Here is a 21,083-nt window from a genome sequence, read left to right on the forward strand (position 1 = left end):
TCCCAAGAAACCAAATGGAAGGACGATAAATTGTTGTAGCCTAAACAAAGTGGAAAAGTCAGTTTTTCTCTGGATATTTGATTCAAAGGAATCTACTAAAAATCCTTGGCTGAATCCAGTTTTGAGTAAAAGTGAGTTGCATCTACCTGAGCAAGCAATTCATCAGTGCATGTCATTGGTATGAGAACCAGACTGACCCGTCAGACTTGGGCAAACAAAATCACAGCATTGCTCCAATTACTATGGAAGTCCTTCATTACTCCCATGCGAAGCATAGCCTCAATTTCTTCTGAACTACATTTTTCTTGTGTTCAAGTAAACAATAGGGGTGGCTGCATAAAATCACATCTGGAAGAGTCTCAATGTGGTGCTCTGTGAGGTTTGTTTGACCTACTAGAAGCAAAACTACATAGGAAAATTCCCCTTGCAACTTGGCAACCTGGGCTCTCTGGGATAAGAATGTCCACAAGAGACCAGGGGTCCCAGCACACCTCTTTCTCATCAGAGCCACAGAGACCATCAATAGAGAGTGCAGTTAAGTTGAAATAGCCAATTAAATCCAATTGAGCTGAAATTTGGTGTGCTGCATCAATCTGCAAACTTGGAACTTAATTTTTAATAACCATTTAAAACCATGGTACTTTCGGCCATTCAGCTTTCAACAGGCATTTCACAAAACTAGCCTTGAGCTATTATCACAAAGCTTGATAAGTATGTTCATGTGTGGTTTCTTTATCATTCTATATATCTTGGCAGGAACTGAACACTGAGGGTGCTAGTTTCAAAAATTGCCACTTGCAACATTATTAATAATAATAATAATAATAATAATTTGTTTAGCATGATTAACATTTTGCTGACTGTAGATGTAACTTTGTTGATTGTTTGATGTTTATTATAGTGGGTGAAAAACACAGATGCCCATCTCCTGACCGAGAAATAAATAATGCAACAAGAGTGAGCGCACAACTGAAAGCATACTATGAGGAAGGTGGCACAGTAACATACAAGTGTAAAGAAGGCTTTCAATTTGAGAGTGGGTCCGAGGCCACATGTTCTGCAGAAGAATGGAATTACCCACGGTGCATACAATGTGAGTAGCAAACTATCTTTGTTTAATAAATAAGAAAATAAATAAATAAATAAAACAAGCAAACAAACATCTAAACCTGTGGGGAAAGCTGGAGCCAATCCCAGCTGACTTCAAGCAAGAGGCAGGGTACACCTTGCACGTCACCAATATATCATAAGGTTACCAAACAAACAACCATTCACATTCACCTTCACACCTATGGGCAATTTAGAGTTGACCTAATCAGCACATCTTCAGAATGTGGGAGAAAACCAGGGTGCCCAGAGAAAATTCATACAGGCAAAGAGAGAACATGCAAACTCCATACAGGTTCAAACCTAGAACCTTCTTGCTGTAAGGCAATAGTGCTAATCACTGCACCACCATGCCACCCAGCAAGCAAGCAAACAAACAAACAAACAAACCAAAAATATAACTCTTAATATTCTTACTAGTACCCCAGCACTGTGCTTTGGCATTGGAGCCACACCATTCATCTCACTCAACACCAACACTGTTAATTTACTGTCTAAAATTTAATAATCTTTAGTGATACTTCAAGACCTTTGAAAATTTGAAGTTTAGCTAGCTATTAACTAAACAAAACAAATGTACATGGCTTTATTATACAATGCCCAATCAGAAAAATTTGGAACAATATGTTGAAATTTGAAATTAAAACTGCAAACAATGATTTTTAAATACACTTTGTCCTATACTGTATTCAACACAACACAGCAGCACATTTTGATTTTTTTTACCTCATGACATTGTTTTTTCAAAATAAATTCTTGCAACAATTGTAAGAATAAAATACAATTGTTGACAAACTGGAGATCTTCAGCCCATCGTTGCTCCAAAAAGGCTAGGCCTTTCCTGGATGTTGAGGCATTACCATTATATTACATCACCTTTCCTTTTAATAACACTTTTTAAATCATATGGGGTCTGAGGATACTAATTATTGCAGTTTTGAAATTGGAATTTGTGTCCATTCTTGCTTGATACAAGCCTTCAGCTGTTCAACAATCTGTGGTCACCGTTGTCTTATTCTTCTCTTCATGATGCACCATACACTCTCATTAGGAGACTGGTAGCAAGCCAGTCAAGCACACACAGTGGTCGAGTTGTAAAATCAAACCGGGGGGATGGTGAAATTTTTAGTTGCGTGTCGACCCATCGGTCGGTTCGTCGGTGGGAAGCTGGTTTGCTTTTAGGAGGGTTTGCACACAACGTAGGTCTGTGGACCTTGTTCATTTATCAGACATACAGTATTTTGTGCTGATAAAGTGTGTAGTACACACTGTGTACCCTTTTTATTGTTGTAAAAAACATAATACACTGGTATTTTACTGTAAAACATGCACAGTGTGGATGTCATGTGTCATATTTAGTCAGTCTCCTGGCTGACATACCTACCACATTCTCCATATTAGGGTGAAATGCAGATGACAAATTTGAAGTGTAACTTCATAGTCATGGTAGGCTCCTTTTAAATCGTTTGGTAAATTATTTATTAAAACCTCAGCAGGCAATGTAAATGAACAACTGAATCTTTTCATATCAAGTCAATAGAATTTTTATTCAAAGCTGAACATTGGGAACACTGAGTTAAATACAGAGGTAGGTAGGTAACCAATAAGCTAAAACAAGCAACAGTAAATTGTAAATCTTCAGCTCTTCAGCTGTTGGTTCTCCTGCTTGCTCCTGCTCCTGTATTGTCTCACACTCCGGTCCCCTCCAGCTCCTGTCGCGCTGTGTTGCAGTTGCTGCTGACTGTCATCTGAAATAAAGAGCAGTGGATAAGATAATTTAATTAAATATAATTATAATGTTATTTCTGATTTATGTATTATCTGAACGAGGATTTGAGCTTTGAAAAATGACCAGATTCTTTCAGTAACATTGATTCCCGCTGTTATCTAGGTCACGTGACACCTTAACGTTGACGGTTACCAAGGAGCTGCCTTGGATACTTTGATACTTTGCTTTGATACATACCAGCACTTTGATACATACTGGATACAAGCTAGCAAAATGAGTTAAAAGCAGGCATCTTTGGAAAGTTTCTTTGGAAAGGGGAAAAGGCCCATTGAGGAGACAGAAGAAGAGCCTATGACGAAGAAAAAGAAAGCTGCATTTTAGCAGACACTTTGTTGAGTCTTACACCAATCCTGCTCTGCCTTACATGTTGTGACCGGCTCTCTAATGAGGCAATGAAGCCTTCAAAACTGCTAGTGTCATTTATTTTAGCCTTCCGGTCTTGAATAACACTTTTTGTTGCCTGAAGAATAACAAAAGAATGTCCAGGCTGATTAAATTAAAGGCCTTATACAAGAAATCAAAGCTAACATGAACCTGAGTAAGCTATCGATAGCTGGTTAGACTCCAAACTAACATTCATTACGATAGCTGTGTTATTATCCGCTGCCCACAAATTAGGCTACATATCAGTAGCCTATATTTGATAGTGATAGTGATATCACTATCAGATAGTGATAGTTTACAGCATGATAGTGGGCTCACAGAAAGTGTGACTGATATTCGTAACTCTTGACTTACCTCCTGAAATGTTTTTTCTTGCAATCTTAAATCCGAACTTGCTTAGGTCTTGCTGTCCACTCCGCTTGGCCATGATGCTGCAATCCACTGCTGTCACTGACGCCGAATGAAATAAAAAATAACAGAATCCCAACTGAATGTCACCTCCTCAAATGCTTCGCTTGCGTGTGCCTTTTCTCGTGGTAGCTTATTGTATGCTCAGTTTCAGCAAAGCTATGTGGCATGGCATTTCTAATTCCAATGTTAAATAGAAGTAATGTCCACATTTATTGATAAAATTGCTCAAGGGAAGGGAGGGGGGATGCCCGTTTTAGAGGGGAGATGATTTTGACCATTTTTTATTCCAGGGGGGATGGCATCCCCCCATCCCCCCTCAACTCGAGTACAGAGCACACATACTCCGTGTCTACAAAACCCATGCAGAATGAAGGCTGGCATTGTCCTGCTGAAATAAGTATGGCCTTCCCGGGAAGAGATGTTGCCTTGATGAATGTCTCTCTAAAATCCCAATATATCAAGTCAAGTTTATTTGTATAATGCTTTTAACAGTAAACATTGTCACAAAGCAGCTTTACAGAATTTGAACGACTTAAAATATGAGCTAATTTTATCCCTAATCTATGCTCCCATTTATCAATGGTACATTCACACACATGCAACGCACCCATTCCTTGGGTACTGATGCATGCCCATACCATCACAGATGCTGGCTTTTTCACCTTTCTCTGTTAACAAACTGGATGGTCACGTTCACCTTTGGCAGTGAAAACTCAATGTCCAGTTTCCTCAAAAACAAGCTGAATGTGGACTCATCTGACCACAGCATGTTTCCATCTTTCAATGCATCTGAGATGAGTTCAGGCCCAGAGAACTTGATGATGTTTCTGCATACAATTGATGAATGGCTTCCTCCTTGTGTAATACAGTTTCAGGTTGCATTTCTGGATATAGTGATGGAGTGGGTTAAGTGACAATGGTTTTCTGAAGTACTCCTGAGACCATGTGGCTATATTTGTCATATTAGCATGATGGATTCTCAGGCAGTGCCACCTGAGGCCTCAAAGGTTACGCATATTTAACAGTGGTTTCTGACCTTGCCCTTTATGCACTGAGATGTCTCCAAAGTCCCTGAATCTTTTCACAATATTACATACTGTAGATTTTGAAAGGCCAAAATACTCTGTAATCTTGTGTTGAAAAATGTTCTTTTTGAATTGACCAACAATGCGCTCATGAATTTTGGCACAAACGGGTGAGCCACGATCCATCCTTGCTTGAAAAATTTGAGCCTTTGGAGCATGCTCCTTTTATACCCAATCATGTTACCAATTAACCTGCTTATTGTGGAATCTTCCAAAATGATGTTATTTGAATATCCTATAAACATTTCACTCTTACTCTGCCTTTGTCCCAAGTTTTTTTTTTTGAGTGTGTTCCAGGCATCAACTTACAACTTTGCGCGCATTTATTTATTTATTTTCAAAATACAATTAAGTTGATCAGAAAAACTATTGAAATCTTTTCTTTGTACTTTTGTTGTCAGTAACACAATGGAGTGCGCCACTTCCAGTCAGACTATAAACATGGCCGATCTGAACTACAACACCCAAGAACCACAGCATCCTCTATCGCCTGTCTATTAATTACACCTGTTACTCATTTCCTGGTTAATCAGCCCACATTGTATAAACACCTCTCCCACACTCACTTGATGCGAAGTATCATTCAGTGTCTTACCTGTCATACCAAGTCTTGTTATTCTGCCTGCCTTATCGTGTTCTCAACCCTTGTTATTGTCTCATTCTCGTTACTCTTCAGTCTAGCCCTTATTACTCTGTCTGTCGATTGATCGACCCCTGCCTGTCCCTCGACTTCGATTTCATCTAGCATTTTGGATTTGTTTGCAAGCCTGCGTTCCCCACTCTCCCCTGCACATACATCTGTAAGTGCCTGCATCCTAACAGGATACTTCGCCGCATATGGATGCAGCAGAGGAGGTGCGGCAGACTGCTTTGTTCGCTCAAGGGTGCCTCATATGGCCCTTTTCCACTACCCTTTTTCAGCTCACTTCAGCTCACTTCAGCCCGACACGGCTCGCGTTTCGACTATCTAAGAACAGCACGACTCAGCTCGCTTCAGCCCTGCTCAGCCCCCAAAACTCGCACGGTTTTGGAGTGGGGCTGAAGCGAGCCAAACTGAGCTGAGTGAGGCTAGGGGCGTGAGAAGACACTCCCCTGTGCACTGATTGGTGAGGAGGCGTGTCCTCACATGCCCACACACGATCCCGCAAGCACGCTGGGATCTGTAAACACCGTAAACCCGGAAGAAGGAGAATTACGAATTACGAGAATTATGAAGCCTTATGTGCCTTGCCTCATCTATACGCTCTTGCCAGTATCTGTTGGCGTTGTCGGTGACAACAAGCCACAGCACCAAGACCAGCAACACTAACGACACCATGTCCTCCATGTTTATTGTTTACTATCCGGGTCGTGAGACTACCACTTAAAAGGTCACTGATGTCACTGTTTGCGCTGCCTAACGACATCACCTGATGTCCACCCACTTTCGCTAACTCCACCCAATGTGTCCACCCACTTCCAGCCAGCATGGTTCAGCGTGGTTGTAGTCGAAATGCAACTCCAGCAGCCCCACTCAGCTCGACTCAGCCCAACTCAGCATGGCACGGCTCAGCCCAACTCAGCCGCGTTGGTAGTGGAAAAGCGGCATTAGGAGAACATCAGCAGATGCTCGCCAATCTCAACAGCAAGATGGCTCAGCTCGCTGCGATGATGCTGCAGGCCCTCCTAATGCACCCCAAAGCTCCTCCAAGTCCCATGCTCCCATTTCCAAGAAGTATGCTGGGGATGCGCTCAGCTGCAAGAGGTTTCTGCTTCAGTGCTCCATATACTTCTCCCACACATCTCTGATGAATGCAAGATTGCTGGATTTCTTTTGCTTTTAACCAGCAAAGTGCTACAATGGGCCAGCACAGTGTGGAAGAGCAGAGGCAAACACACCACCTCCTACAACAGTTTTCTGGAGTTATTCAAGCGTGTATTTGATCACAAACTGGAAGGAATTGAAGTTGCCGAGAGCCTACTCACCATCACCCAAGGTTCAAGGAGAGTCGCCAATTATGCCCTAGATTTCCGGACTCTTGCAGCCACCAGTGGATGGAATGAGCCAGCATTAAAGGCGGTGTTTCGCCAAGGACCTCACCCCTCAGTATTGAGTGAACTAGCATGCCGCGATGAACATCTCACTCTGGACGTTCTCATTGATCTCACCATTTGGCTAGACCATCTGCTATCCAGCCACCCATCCCTCCGGGAGGAAGCCAACCCTGCCATGACCTCTGATTCTCCCTCTCCCATGGAAGTTTCTCATGCTCACCTGAAACATAACGAACGAGATTGGAGAAAGAAGGAGGGCTTGTGCTTCTATTGTGGGAGCTCCAGTCACCCTGTCATCCAGTGTCCAGTCCACCCGCCATGCACCAGCTCCGAGGAGACCAAGGCTGATTCAGTGAGTCCCATGAGATCACTAAGAGCTCAGTCTTTTAAGCTTCCAGTATTACTGAAACTGTCTTCCTCTACCCACGTGCTGTCTGCATTTATCGACTCAGAGGCACAGGGAAACTTCATTGCCAGCTCAGTCATCCAGAGGTTCAATCTGCCCACAAACTCACTGCAGAGCCCACTCAGCATCCGGTCCATCGATGGAGGCCCCATAGGGAAGGGCCTTGTCACCTCCTGGACTGCTCCCATGCATATTCATGTGGGAGCTCTCCACTCTGAACAAATCTCACAGCTACCAAGCATCACGACATCATCCTGGGCTATCCATGGCTACAGCTTCATGACCCACTCATCTCTTGGCAGACCAAGGAGATTCTCCAGTGGTCCCTGACATGTTTCCAGAACTGCCTCTGATGTTCTCAGTTAAATCTTTCCTCCACCTCCATAGAGAGTCCTCACCCTGACTCCCTGGAAGGGATCCCTGCATGCTACCTGGACCTAGGGGAGGTCTTCAGCAAGGGCAAAGCATGTGGCCTACCCCCACATTGTCCATACGATTGTGCCATCAACCTCCTGACTGGTACTTCTCTCCCACGCAGCCGCATTTACCCTCTGTCCCAGAATGAACAAGCAGCTATGGAAGAGTACATAAAGGAGGCCCTCAAGCAGGGGTACATACACCCGTCCACTTCACCAGCGTCAGCAGGATTCTTTTTTGTGGAGAAGAGAGAGGGTGGACTTCATCCATGTATAGACTTTCGAGGACTCAATCGGATATCAGTGAAATCCGTATCCACTTCCACTTGTGGTCTCCTTGTTGGAACAGCTCCGCAGTACCATGATCTTCTCCAAGCTTGATCTACGTAGTGCCTACAACCTGCTCTGCATCCATGAGGGTGACGAGTGGAAGACCACCTTCAGTACCAGCTCCGGCCATTTTGAGTACCGGGTCATGCCTTATGGCCTCTCTTCGGCGCCAAGCATGTTCCAGTGCCTCATTAGCGACGTGCTGCAAGACATATTAGAGAGGTATATCATAACTTACATCGATGACATCCTGATCTACTCCCCTGATGAAGAGAGTCATCTTAACCATGTTTAGTATAAAAGCGGGTGAGTGGAGCACAGAAGTACGGCAGGCCAGAACGGAGTTCCAACAAAACTCTTTTATTTAGCTTTTCATCTTTTATACTCCCAGCCATACACACACACACACACACACACACACACACTCACACAAGTCATCTGGTTGGGGAGAGAGCTCCCTTTCTCTGCTCTCTCTCTCTCCTTATATAGGGCGCAGTCACTGGGGAAGACACAAACACAGATTAACAGACATCAGGTGTTGTGATTCTGCCACTTACCTTCCCTGACTCCGCCCTCATGTCACAGACCGCCACTTGACCACGTCCCCACTGCCACATACCCCCACCACCCAACTCAGGCCGGGCAGCCGTCCGGCCTGCAGCTGACTCCCCCCCCCTTGCCGGAAGAGGAAGTCCACCACGACCATCTGCACCCCCAGCCTGTGGATCACCTTGAAATTAAAGGGCTGGAGTGCCAGATACCAATGGGTGATCCACAAGTTGGCATCCTTCATGCAGTGGAGACACTGGAGGGGCTTGTGGTTCGAACAGAGGGTGAAAGGGCGTCCCAGGAGGTAGTAGCGGAGGGCGAGGACCACCCACTTGATCACCAGGCACTCCTTCTCTATGGTGCTGTAGTGCCCCTCACGCACCGACAGCTTCCTGCTGATATAGAGCATGGGGCGGTCCTCCTTCTCCACCTCCTGGGACAGAACAGCCCCCAGCCCTCTGTCCGAGGCATCCATCTGCAACATAAAGGGGAGAGAAAAGTCAGGGGAGTGTAACAGTGGCTCCCCGCACAATGCAGTCTTCACCTCAGAGAAAGCCCGCTGGCATTGCTCCGTTCACTGGAACAGATCTAGTGCCCCCTTTTTAGTGAGATCAGTCAGCGGGCTGGTGATGTCCAAATAATTAGGTATAAACCTACGATAGTAGCCAGCCAGCCCCAGGAACTGTCTCACTCCCTTTTTGGTCTTGGGCCTCAGGCAGGCTGCAATCGCTGCTGTCTTATTAATTTGGGGACGCACCTGCCCATTGCCCAAGTGGAAGGCCAGATACTGTACTTCCACCCGCCCAATCGCACACTTCTTCGGGTTGCTGTGAGGCCCGCTCGCCTCAGCAGCCCAAGGACGGCCCTCAGGTGTTTCAGGTGCCGCGGCCAGTCATTACTATAGATTATGATGTCATCCAAGTATGCGGCCGCATAGGTGGCGTGGGGGTGGAGGACCTTGTCCATAAGCTGCTGGAACATAGCGGGCACCCCAAACAACCCAAAAGGAAGTGTGACAAATTGGTCCAAGCCAAATGGTGTGGAAAAGGCCGTTTTTTCTCGGGATAGTGGAGTCAAGGGGATCTACCAATAGCCTTTTGTCAAATCCAGTGTCGAAGTGAGCCGTGCCTAGTCGATCCAGCAACTTGTCAATACGAGGCATTGGATATGCATAGAATTTAGACACCGCATTGACTTTTCTATAGTCCCCACAGAACCGGACCGACCCGTCGGCCTTGGGAACCAAGACCACCGGGTTGCTTCAGTCACTGTGGGACACCTTTACGATGCCCATTTCGAGCATGGCCTTGAGTTCTTCCCAAACCACCTTTTTCTTGTGTTCGGGCAGCCTTTAAGAGCGGCTGCACACTACCACCCTCAGGGGCGTCTCAATGTGGTGTTCTATGAGGCAGGTGCGGCCAGGCAGGGGCGAGAACACGTCCGAAAATTTGGTCTGCAACTGGGCAACCTCTGTGAGTTGGGTCGGGGAGAGGTGGTCTCCACAGGGGACCGGAGAGGTACGCGATGTCAATGTTCCAGTTTGAACCTCCGGCCCCAGCTCCGCCTTCTCCAGAACCACTGACACCAACACCATGGGAACCTCCTCATTCCAGGATTTGAGCAGATTGAGGTGGTAAATCTGTAGCACCCTGCCCCTGTCCATCTGCCTCACCTCATAGTCAACGTCCCCGACTCGCCGTGTGACCTCAAAGGGTCCTTGCCACTTGGCAATCAATTTGGAGCTCAACGTAGGCAACAGTACGAGTACTTTATCTCCCGGTGCGAACTCCCTAAGGCACGTACCCCTGTTGTACAGGTGGATTTGACATTCTTGGGCCTGCCGTAAATTCCCCTGGGTTAGGTGTGTGAGTGTGTGGAGTTTTGCTCGCAGATCGATAACGTATTGGATTTCATTTTTGCTCGATGAAGGTCCCTCCTCCCAATTTTCCCACAGTACATCTAGGATGCCGTGTAGCTTACGCCCATATAATAATTTGAATGGGGAGAACCCCGTGGAGGCTTGTGGGACCTCTCACACTGCGAATAACAGGGGTTCGAGCCATTTATCCCAATTACATGCATCCTTGCATACAAACTTTTTAATTATGTTCTTAAGGGTGCAATTGAACCGTTCGACTAAACCGTCTGTTTGTGGGTGATAAACGCTGGTGCGGATTGGCTTAATTCCCAGTAACCCATACAGTTCGCGCAGTATGCGTGACATAAATGAAGTGCCTTGATCAGTCAGAATCTCTTTGGGGATTCCAACTCGGGAGATGATGTGGAAGAGTGCTTCCACAATACTACATGCTGAGATACTGCGAAGAGGCACTGCTTCTGGGTATCACGTTGCATAGTCCACCAGAACTAAAATAAAGTGATACCCTCGTGTTGACTGATCTAATGGCCCGACGAGATCCATCCCAACTCTTTCGAACGGGGTCTCGATTAATGGCAGAGGGCGCAAAGGCGCTTTTGGAATGGCAGCTGGATTTACTAACTGGCATTCACAGCACGCCATACAACACCTACGGACATCACCGCAAATCCCTGGCCAATAGAACTGGGCCATTATTCGGGCTAGTGTCTTATCCTGCCCCAAGTGTCCAGCCATGGGATTAAAGTGAGCCACCTGGAATACCAATTCCCGGTGGCTCTTTGGGATCAAAAGTTGCATAATCGGCTCCTTAGTCTGAGTGTCCTGCATCACTTGGTATAACCCATCCTTCATAATAGAGAAATAGGGGAAGGACAGGGTGGCGTTTGGCTGAAGCGGTTGACCATCGATTACTCTCACTTGGTCAAACGCATGCCGCAGAGTCTTGTCTCGCAACTGCTCTAACGGGAAATCCACAAGGGATTCCCCAAGAGAGGTAGGAGGAGCCTGCAGCTCCTCACTTTGATGCGGGGATGATGTAGATGGCTCTGTGACAGCTGTTCCTGCCAATGCCACACCGGGACTTCCCCCTGCTGAACTACAGCAGGACCCACTCTTCACTAAATGAGTCATTAATTCCCGAAATCCCAGCCAATCAGTCCCCAAAATTATCGAGTGAGTAAGGCGAGGATTAACTGCCGCCTTTACACTAGATTTCTCCCCTCGAAATAGAATGTGGACCAACACTAAAGGGTAGTTGTTAACATCCCCGTGCACACACAACACCTTCACCAATTGTGCTCCCCCCAATGCCTTGTCTTGCACCAGGCTTTGGTGGATTGAGGTCTGATTACAGCCGGAGTCCACCAAAGCCTGATACGTATCCCCTTGGACACTCACCGGTATGCGATACGCTCCAGCCTGATCGAGGGCAGTTCCTGGCGCGTCGGGGATCCGGACCACCACGCCCATCTCCATTGCAGAGCACTGATGCTGGAGGTGCCCCGGCTCCCCACAGCACCAGCAAACCAGCCCGGGCTCTCTCTCTGCACCGGCGCTCTGGGGCTCACTCACCTGAGGGGGGGAGAGACAGACACAGAAACGGGAAATGATAGGCTGGCTGGGGTGGAGCCAGCCCCCACCTCCGCGGTGGGGGAACGGGGTGAGGATGAGGAACAGAAGGGGAGGGGGAGAGAGAGGAGAAGAGGAAACATGCTGTCCTGCCATTGGAACAGCTGCCAAACGGTCCTCCGCCAGCTTGATGGCCTGATCCAGCAATGCCGGGAGATGGCACTGGACCCACTCCACGGTCCCCTCAGGCAGCCGGGCAATGAACTGCTCCAGTACCACCAGATTGACGATTCCCTTGGTGTCGCAGTTGTCAGCCCTCAGCCACCGCCGGCAGGCGTCCCGGAGTTGCTGGCCTAACGCGAATGGCTGGCCGACCTCCTCCAGGCGTAGAGCGTGGAAGCGCTGGCGTTGTTGTTCAGGGGTGCGCCCCACACACTGGAGGACGGCCCAGCGCAGGTCTGCGTAGACCAGCCGGCTGTCGGCAGGGAGCTGTAGCGCGGCCAGCTGTGCCTCGCCCATTAGCAGGGGGAGGAGGCGCGCCATGCACTGTTCCACCGGCCAGCCCCAGGCCTCTGTTGCTTGCTCAAAGAGCGCTAGGAAGGCCTCGGGGTCGTCATGCAGGCCCACCTTCATTAGGGTGAGGTGGGGAGGGCCTGCGGTGGTGGAGGTGGTGGACCCCGCCGACACAAGGAGGTGCCGGAATGCCTGATGATCTTCCTGTTTCGCCAGCACCAGGGCCTCAAACCTTTGCTCTTGATCCTTTCGGAGGGCGATCAGACCCTGGTGCTGGCTCTGTTGGGCCATGGCGAGGGCGTGGATCAGGTCCACGAAGTGGGAGGACTCCATGGGGTGATTCTCCTCTGTGCTCCAGTCCTGGGTTTCAGCACCACTGTAGTATAAGAGCGGGTGGGTGGAGCACAGAAGTATGGCAGGCCAGAACTGAGTTCCAACAAAACACTTTTATTTAGCTTTTCAGCTTTTATACTCCTAGCCACACACACACACACACACACACACACACACACACAAAAACAAAAAAAAGTCATCTGGTTGGGGAGAGAGCTCCCTTCCTCTGCTCTCTCCTTATATAGGGCACGGTCACTGGGGAAGACACACAAACACAGATTAACAGACATCAGGTGTAATGATTCTGCCACTTACCTTCCCTGACTCCACCCTCCTGTCACAGACCGACGCTTGACCATGCCCCCGCTGCCACACCATGATCAATCAGTACTCAAGCGCCTGTCTAAGAACCATCTTTATGTCAAGGCTGAGAAGTGTGAATTTCACATGTGCAAGATCTCAGTGCTGAGCAGTGTTGGGAATAATGCGTTACAAAAGTAACGAATTACTGTAATGCACTGCTTTTTGCAGTAACGTGGTAATGTAAGGCATTACAGAAAAAAAATTTGGTAATATTTTACTCGGTACAAATGTCAGTAACGCGCTTTACAATGCATTTTTAACCTGGAATGAAGTGGTGGGCTTTTTTTTCCTTCATACAAATTCACCAAAATCACGTGAGATCAGCAGAGGTGAAACGTCCATGCAAAATGTTTCACTTCCTTTTCCTTTAGGCTAGTCAGACAGAAGAGAGAGATGAGTGAACCTGCAGCTGATCTAACGTCGGATAGCACATTCTCCAGATGGGCATATGCCCATTACTTTAAGTTTGTGAAAAATAAGGATGTGAAGAACATCGTAGTCAAATGCACTTTGTGTGCTAAACCTAAAGAACTGTCCACTTCCCGAAATAGCACCAGTAATTTAACTAAGCATTTACAGAGGTGCCATAGTAACATGAAGTTAGCAAGGAAGCAAGCGGAGGATGAGAGTGGCGATAAAATCACAAAGCAGCCAGAATTAACATTCTGCCGCTCTGAGATGCTCTTTCAGCCTCAAGAGGTTAGGAGACTTGTGGCGGAGTATGTTGTTGAAGATATGCTGACAGTTTGTTTACATTTTTGTCCTGTATAACTGAGTTTTTTTTCTGGTTGGAAGTCAGACTAAAGTGAGTGAGCTGCCTTTCCTTCGAGGGCTAATATGCCTAAGCACTTCAATATCATTAAAAGCACTTTGATTTTGTTATTTCTAATTCTGTTTTTCGAAATGTGACTGGGTAGCTTCATATAGCTAATAGTCATTGTCTAGCTGTGATTTAAAAGGCTCGTGTGTTTTTTTCAGGCCAGTTTTATTGTAGGCTACGATTTGCCATAATATGTTCATTTTTGTTAAATTTCTGAAATGGAGTCATATCCCTTAGGGCTAATCTTTTTTCTTTATGAAGCATAAACTATGCTTAATGCTATAAACTTGAAAACAATAAAGGCATAGAAATGCTAATTTTGTATCCTGTCATATCTTTAGACATTACAATACAATACAGTTGTTAATATGAATAGGCCTAAAGTTACAGTATTTCTATCACAATTTGCCAGACTTTCACCTTTTGTCTGTTCTTGCGATGATTGTTCTTTGTATTGTGCCATGAGCCATCACTGTGGCTATTATATTCTAGTGTTTTTAACCATAAGCCTAGCTCAGTCAGACACCACATCACCTTCCACTGGATGTGTGATGAGCTAATTGAGCATCTTGAGCTACATTTAGATTGCCAAATCCATACTTCCATTTATTTTGGTGAGAGTAACTTAAAAGTAATGCAATAGTAGTGTAATGCCTTACATTTTAAATACAGTAATATTGTAATGGAACTAATTACTTTAAAATGACAGTAACAAGTAATAAATAATGCAAAACAGTTTTGAAGTAACTTGCCCAACACTGGTGCTGAGGGAGTCAGCATGGACCCCTCCAAGGTAACTGCAGTCACATCCTGGCCTGTACCCATCTCAGTGAAGGAGTGCCAACGTTTTGTAGGCTTTGCAAACTTTTATCATCATTTCATTAGAGGGCTCGGCACCCTCGCAGCACCCCTGACCTCCCTCCTGAAGAAGGGACCCAAATGCCTCCACTGGAATCCCACAGCTGAAGCGGCCTTCAACAGGCTCAAAATGGCTTTCACCACAGCCCCTGTCTTTCAGCATCTGGACCCGACCTGACCTTTCATGGTCAAAGTGGATGCCTCCGAGATTGGTGTAGGAGGGGTTCTTTCCCAGCGCTCAGATGAAAGGCCCAAACTCCACCCGGTAGCATTCTTCTCCAAAAAGCTCACTCTAGCAGAGAGAAACTATGATGTCAGGAACCGAGAGCTACTGGCCATCAAGCTCGCCTTAGAGGAATGGAGGCACTGGTTGGAGGAGGCCACACACCCTTTTGTCATTCTTACAGATCATAAAAACCTCGAGTATCTCAAGAAGGCAAAGAGACTGAACCCACCCCAAGCCCAGTGGGCACTGTTCTTCACCCATTTCAACTTCACGATATCCTATCATCCTGGTAGCAAAAACACCAAGGCTGATGCCCTATCACACATCTTTGGCCTCTCTCTTCATGACCAGGAACCTCATTCCATGCTGACACCTGAATGCTTCATCCAGACGATCACTTGGGACCTCAACAAGGAGATAAGGGACTCACAACCATAGAATCCTCCAGTCAACTGCCCACCAGGCCGCCTGTACATTCCTAAACATCTCAGGAGCAGACTCATCACATGGGCACACACTTCTCCTGCCACTAGTCATCTCAACAGCCATTGCGCCCACCAACTGCTGTGAAAGAAACAAGTATGGGTGGGAGACTGGTGCTGAGTTTAATCTCTTCATACATTGAATGCGCTCAAGCCAAGGTCCCTTGAAGTCCTCCAGCTGGCAAACTATGTCCTCTTCCTGTGCCTCAAAGACTATGGCCCTACCTAGGAATCGACTTCATCACCGACCTGCCACCATCCCAAGGCAACTCCACTGTTTTGGTCATCACTGACTGCTTCTCCAAGGTGCTGAGACCCATCCCATATCTGGCCTACCCACAGCATTTCAGACTGCTGTATTATTGTTCCAGCATGTGTTCCGATACTTTGGCATCCCAGAAGACATATTCAGTAACCATGGCCCTCAATTCATCTCTCATCTGTGGACCAGTTTCATGGAGTGGCTAGGGGTCTTGGTGAGCCTCACTTCAGGATATCATCCCCAGTCAAATGGCCAGGTAGAGAGAGCCAACCAAGAAATAGGATGTTTCCTCAGAATCTTCTGCATGCGAAACCAAGGGGACTGGGCCCAATTCAACCCATGGGCCGAATACGTGCAAAACTCTCTCAAACACTCAGCCACACAACTTACACCCTTCCAGTGTATGCTCAGCTACCAACCTCCCCTGTTTCCTTGGAACGACTCTCCAGCATGGGTACGGGCTGTGGAAGAGTGGTTCACCCATAGCCAGTCGATTTGGAAGGAAGTTCACCAATGCATCACGTCAGTTAATGCCAAGTACAAGGAATATGCCGATAAGCACCAGAGCAACAACCCCGAGTACTCTCCTGGCAATTGGGTATGGGTGTCCACCAGGGACTTTAGGGAACTCAACACATGCCAAAAATTACAGGCACACTAAATCGGACCGTACAAGGTGCTCCGGCGCATCAACCAGGTTTCCTATAGACTTGAGCTCCCAACTCACAGTCGTCTGTCACCCACCTTCCATGTCTCCTGCCTCAAACCCTCCATCCAGGGTCCCCTGTCTGAGAACATGCCCACCCCTGATCACCCATCTCCTGGCCCAGAAGGACAACCCATCTACCAGGTAAATTGGATCTTAGACTCTAGACGTAGAAGAGGTCAGTGAGAGTACCTGGTAGATTGGGAGGGCTATGGACCAGAGGAGCAAAGCTGAGTGGGAGCAAAGGACATCCTAGACCCTCTCCTTACTCAAGAATTTTACAACCAACACCCCGACAAGCCCACACCCAGAAACAGAGGGCATCCTAGGAAGAATGTAGCTCCTGGAGGGAGCTCCTCAGGGGGGTCCTGTCAGTAATGCGATAAAGAGCACCACTTCCAGTCAGACTACAAACATGGCCAATCTGAACCAGAACGCCCAAGAACCACAGCACCCTCTATCACCTGTCTATTAATTACACCTGTCACTCATTTCCTGGTTAATCAACCCACACTATATAAACACCTCTCCCACACTCACTCGATGCGAAGTAACAGTCCGTGTTTTATCTGTCATACCAAGCCTTGTTATTCTGCCTGCCTTTTTGTTTTCTTGACCCTTGTTATGGTCTCATTCTTGTTACTCTTCAGTCTAGCCCTTATTACTCCGTCTGTCAATCGATTGACCCCTGCCTGTTCCTCGACTTCGATTTCATCTTGCGTTTTGGATTTGTTTTCCAGTCTGCATTCCCCACTCTCCCCTGCACATACATCTGTAAGTGCATGCATCCTGACATTTGTCAGTTAAACAAAGGTTTGCATGAAGTAACAAATCACAGATTTTTGTTTTATTGCAATTTGGAAAATATCCCAATTTTTCTGGAAATGGAGTTAGAAATAATGTTTAATAATAACAAGCTGTATTGTCTCCCTAGTACAGTGGACACTGAAACAGGCAGGTGCTGTACTCAAGTTGAGGGGGGATGGGGGGGATGCCATCCCCCCAGAATAAAAAATGGTCAAAATCATCCCCCCTCTAAAACGGGCATCCCCCCTCCCTTCCCTTGAGCAATTTTATCAATAAATGTGGACATTACTTTATTTAACATTGGAATTAGAAATGCCATTCCATGTAGCTTTGCTGAAACTGAGCATACAATAAGCTACCGTGAGAGAGGGCACACACAAGCGAAGTGTTTGAGGAGGTGACATTCAGTTGGGGTTCCGTTATTTTTTATTTCATTCGGCATCAGTGACAGCAGCGGATTGCAGCATCATGGCCAAGCGGAGTGGACAGCAAGACCTAAGCATGTTCGGATTTAAGATCGCAAGAAAAAACATTTCAGGAGGTACGTCAAGAGTTACGAATATCAGTCACACTTTCTGTGAGCCCACTATCATGCTGTAAAGTTACCGATATGTAGCCTAATTTGTGGGCGGCGGATAACAACACAGCTATCGTAATGAATGTTAGTTTGGAGTCTAGCCAGCTATCGATAGCTTACTCAGGTTCATGTTAGCTTTGATTTCTTGTATAAGGCCATTAATTTAATCAGCCTGGACGTTCGTTTGTTATTCTTCAGGCAACAAAAAAATGTTATTCAAGACAGGAAGACTAAAATAAATGACACTAGCAGTTTTGAAGGCTTCATTGCCTCATTAGAGATTACATGTTACACAACATGTAAGGCAGAGCAGGATTGGTGTAGGACTCGACAAAGTGTCTGCAGCTTTCTTTTTCTTTGTCATAGGCTCTTCTTCTGTCTCCTCAATGGGCCTTTTCCCCTTTCCAAAGAAACTTTCCAAAGATGCCTGCTTTTAACTCGTTTTGCTAGCTTGTATCCAGTATGTATCAAAGTGCTGGTATGTATCGAAGCAAAGTATCAAAGTATCCAAGGCAGCTCCTTGGTAACCGTCAACGTTAAGGTGTCACATGACCTAGATAACAGCAGGAATCAACGTTACAGAAAGAATCCGGTCATTTTTCAAAGCTCAAATCCTCGTTCAGATAATAAATAAATCAGAAATAACATTATAAGTACTTTTCTTTCCATTAAAATAATAACCGGTATGGACATGTATAATTTGCATTACTCATAAGAATAAACACAATAATAACAAAAAGGAAAAAAAAACAAAAAAATGCATAATGCCTCAAACATCTTTTAGGAAGTTTAGTCTGATTTACAATTTACTGTTGCTTGTTTTAGCTTATTGGTTACCTACCTACCTCTGTATTTAACTCAATGTTCCCAATGTTCAGCTTTGAATAAAAATTCTATTGACTTGATATGAAAAGATTCAGTTGTTCATTTACATTGTCTGCTGAGGTTTTAATAAATTATTTACCAAACGATTTAAAAGGAGCCTACAGTACCATGACTATGAAGTTACACTTCAAATTTGTCATCTGCATTTCACCCTAATATGGAGAATGTGGTAGATATGTCAGCCAGGAGACTGACTAAATATGACACATGACATCCACACTGTGCATGTTTTACAGTAAAATACCAGTGGATTATTATTTTTTTTACAACAATAAAAAGGGTACACAGTGTGTACTACACACTTTATCAGCACAAAATACTGTATGTCTGGTAAATGAACAAGGCCCACAGACCTACGTTGTGTACAAACCCTCCTAAAAGCAAACCAGTTTCCCACCGACGGACCGACCGATGGGTTGACAAGCAACTAAAAATTTCACCATTCCCCCTGGTTTGATTTTATAACTTGACCACTGCCTATGGCCACAATCGTGTAAATAAGCAGTGGCATATGCACTGTGTGGGTGGAGTATTCTGTCCATGAAATGTTGAAATATTGCTGGGGCTCCAAAGAAACCAAATAGAAGGATGATAAATTGTTGTAGCCCAAACAAAGTGGAAAAGTCAGTTTTTCTCTGGATATTTGATTCAAAGGAATCTACTAAAAATCCTTGGCTAAATCCAGTTTTGAGTAAAAGTGAGTTGCATCTAACTGAGCAAGCAATTCATCAGTGCATGTCATTGGTATGAGAGCCAGACTGACCTGTCAGACTTGGGCAAACAAAATCACAGCATTGCTCCAATTACTATGGGAGTCCTTCATTACTCCCATGCGAAGCATAGCCTCAGTTTCTTCTGAACTACATTTTTCTTGTGTTCAAGTAAACAGTAGGGGTGGCTCCATACAATCACACCTGGAAGAGTCTCAATGTGGTGCTCTGTGAGGTTTGTTTGACCTACTAGAAGCAAAACTACATAGGAAAATTCCCCTTGCAACTTGGCAACCTGGGCTCTCTGGGATAAGAATGTCCACAAGAGACCAGGGGTCCCAGCATGCCTCTTTCTCATCAGAGCCACAGAGACCATCAATAGAGGGTGAAGTTAATTTGAAATAGCCAATTAAATCCAGTTGAGCTGAAATTTGGTGTGCTGCATCAATCTGCAAACGTGGAACTTAATTTTTAATAACCATTGAATACATTTAAAACCATGGTACTTTCGGCCATTCAGCTTTCAACAGGCATTTCACAAAACTAGCCTTGAGCTATTATCACAAAGCTTGATAAGTATGTTCATGTGTGGTTTCTATATCATTCGATATATCTTGGCAGGAACTGAACACTGAGGGTGCTAGTTTCAAAAATTGCCACTTGCAACATTAATAATAATAATAATAATAATAATAATAATAATAATAATAATAATTAATAATTTGATTAGCATGATTAACATTTTGCTGACTGTAGATGTAACTTTGTTGATTGTTTGATGTTTATTATAGTGAGTGAAAAACACAGATGCCCATCTCCTGACCGAGAAATAAATAATGCAACAAGAGTGAGCGCACAACTGAAAGCATACTATGAGGAAGGTGGCACAGTAACATACAAGTGTAAAGAAGGCTTTCAATTTGAGAATGGGTCCGAGGCCACATGTTCTGCAAAAGAATGGAATTACCCACGATGCATATAATGTGAGTAGCAAACTATCTTTGTTTCATAAATAAATAAATAAATAAATAAATAAAACAAGCAAACAAACATCTAAACCTGTGGGGAAAGCTGGAGCCAATCCCAGCTGACTTCAAGCAAGAGGCAGGGTACACCTTGCACAGGTCACCAGTCTATCATAAGGTTACCAAACAAACAACCATTCACACTCACTTTCACACCTATGGGCAATTTAGAGTTGACCTAATCTGCACGTCTTCAGAATGTGGGAGAAAACCAGGGTGCCCAGAGAAAATTCATACAGGCAAAGGGAGAACATGCAAACTCCACATAGGTTCAAACCTAGAACCTTCTTGCTGTAAGGCAACAGTGCTAATCACTGCACCACCATGCCACCCAGCAAGCAAGCAAACAAACAAACAAACAAGCCAAAAATATAACTCTTAATATTCTTACTAGTACCCCAGCACTGTGCTTTGGCATTGGAGCCACACTATTCATCTCACTCAACACCAACACTGTTAATTTACTGTCTAAAATTTAATAATTTTTAGTGATACTTCAAGACCTTTGAAAATTTGAAGTTTAGCTAGCTATTAACAAAACAAAACAAATGTACATG

The 21,083-nt window shown here is 45.4% G+C and overlaps 1 protein-coding gene across 1 annotated transcript in view; it reads left to right on the forward strand.

Moving 5' to 3' along the window:
- Positions 1-20,483, forward strand: part of LOC132899062 (complement factor H-like) — a 77,997-nt gene extending 57,514 nt beyond the window's left edge. The window contains exons 11-12 of the mRNA XM_060940703.1: positions 902-1,093; positions 20,293-20,483. Of these exons, the coding sequence (XP_060796686.1) occupies positions 902-1,093; positions 20,293-20,483 (383 nt within the window). The remainder of the gene's footprint in view (positions 1-901; positions 1,094-20,292) is intronic.
- Positions 20,484-21,083: the final 600 nt, after the last annotated feature.

Source organism: Neoarius graeffei, chromosome 15 (genome assembly GCF_027579695.1).
Source record: "Neoarius graeffei isolate fNeoGra1 chromosome 15, fNeoGra1.pri, whole genome shotgun sequence".
Taxonomy (NCBI): Eukaryota; Metazoa; Chordata; class Actinopteri; order Siluriformes; family Ariidae; genus Neoarius; species Neoarius graeffei.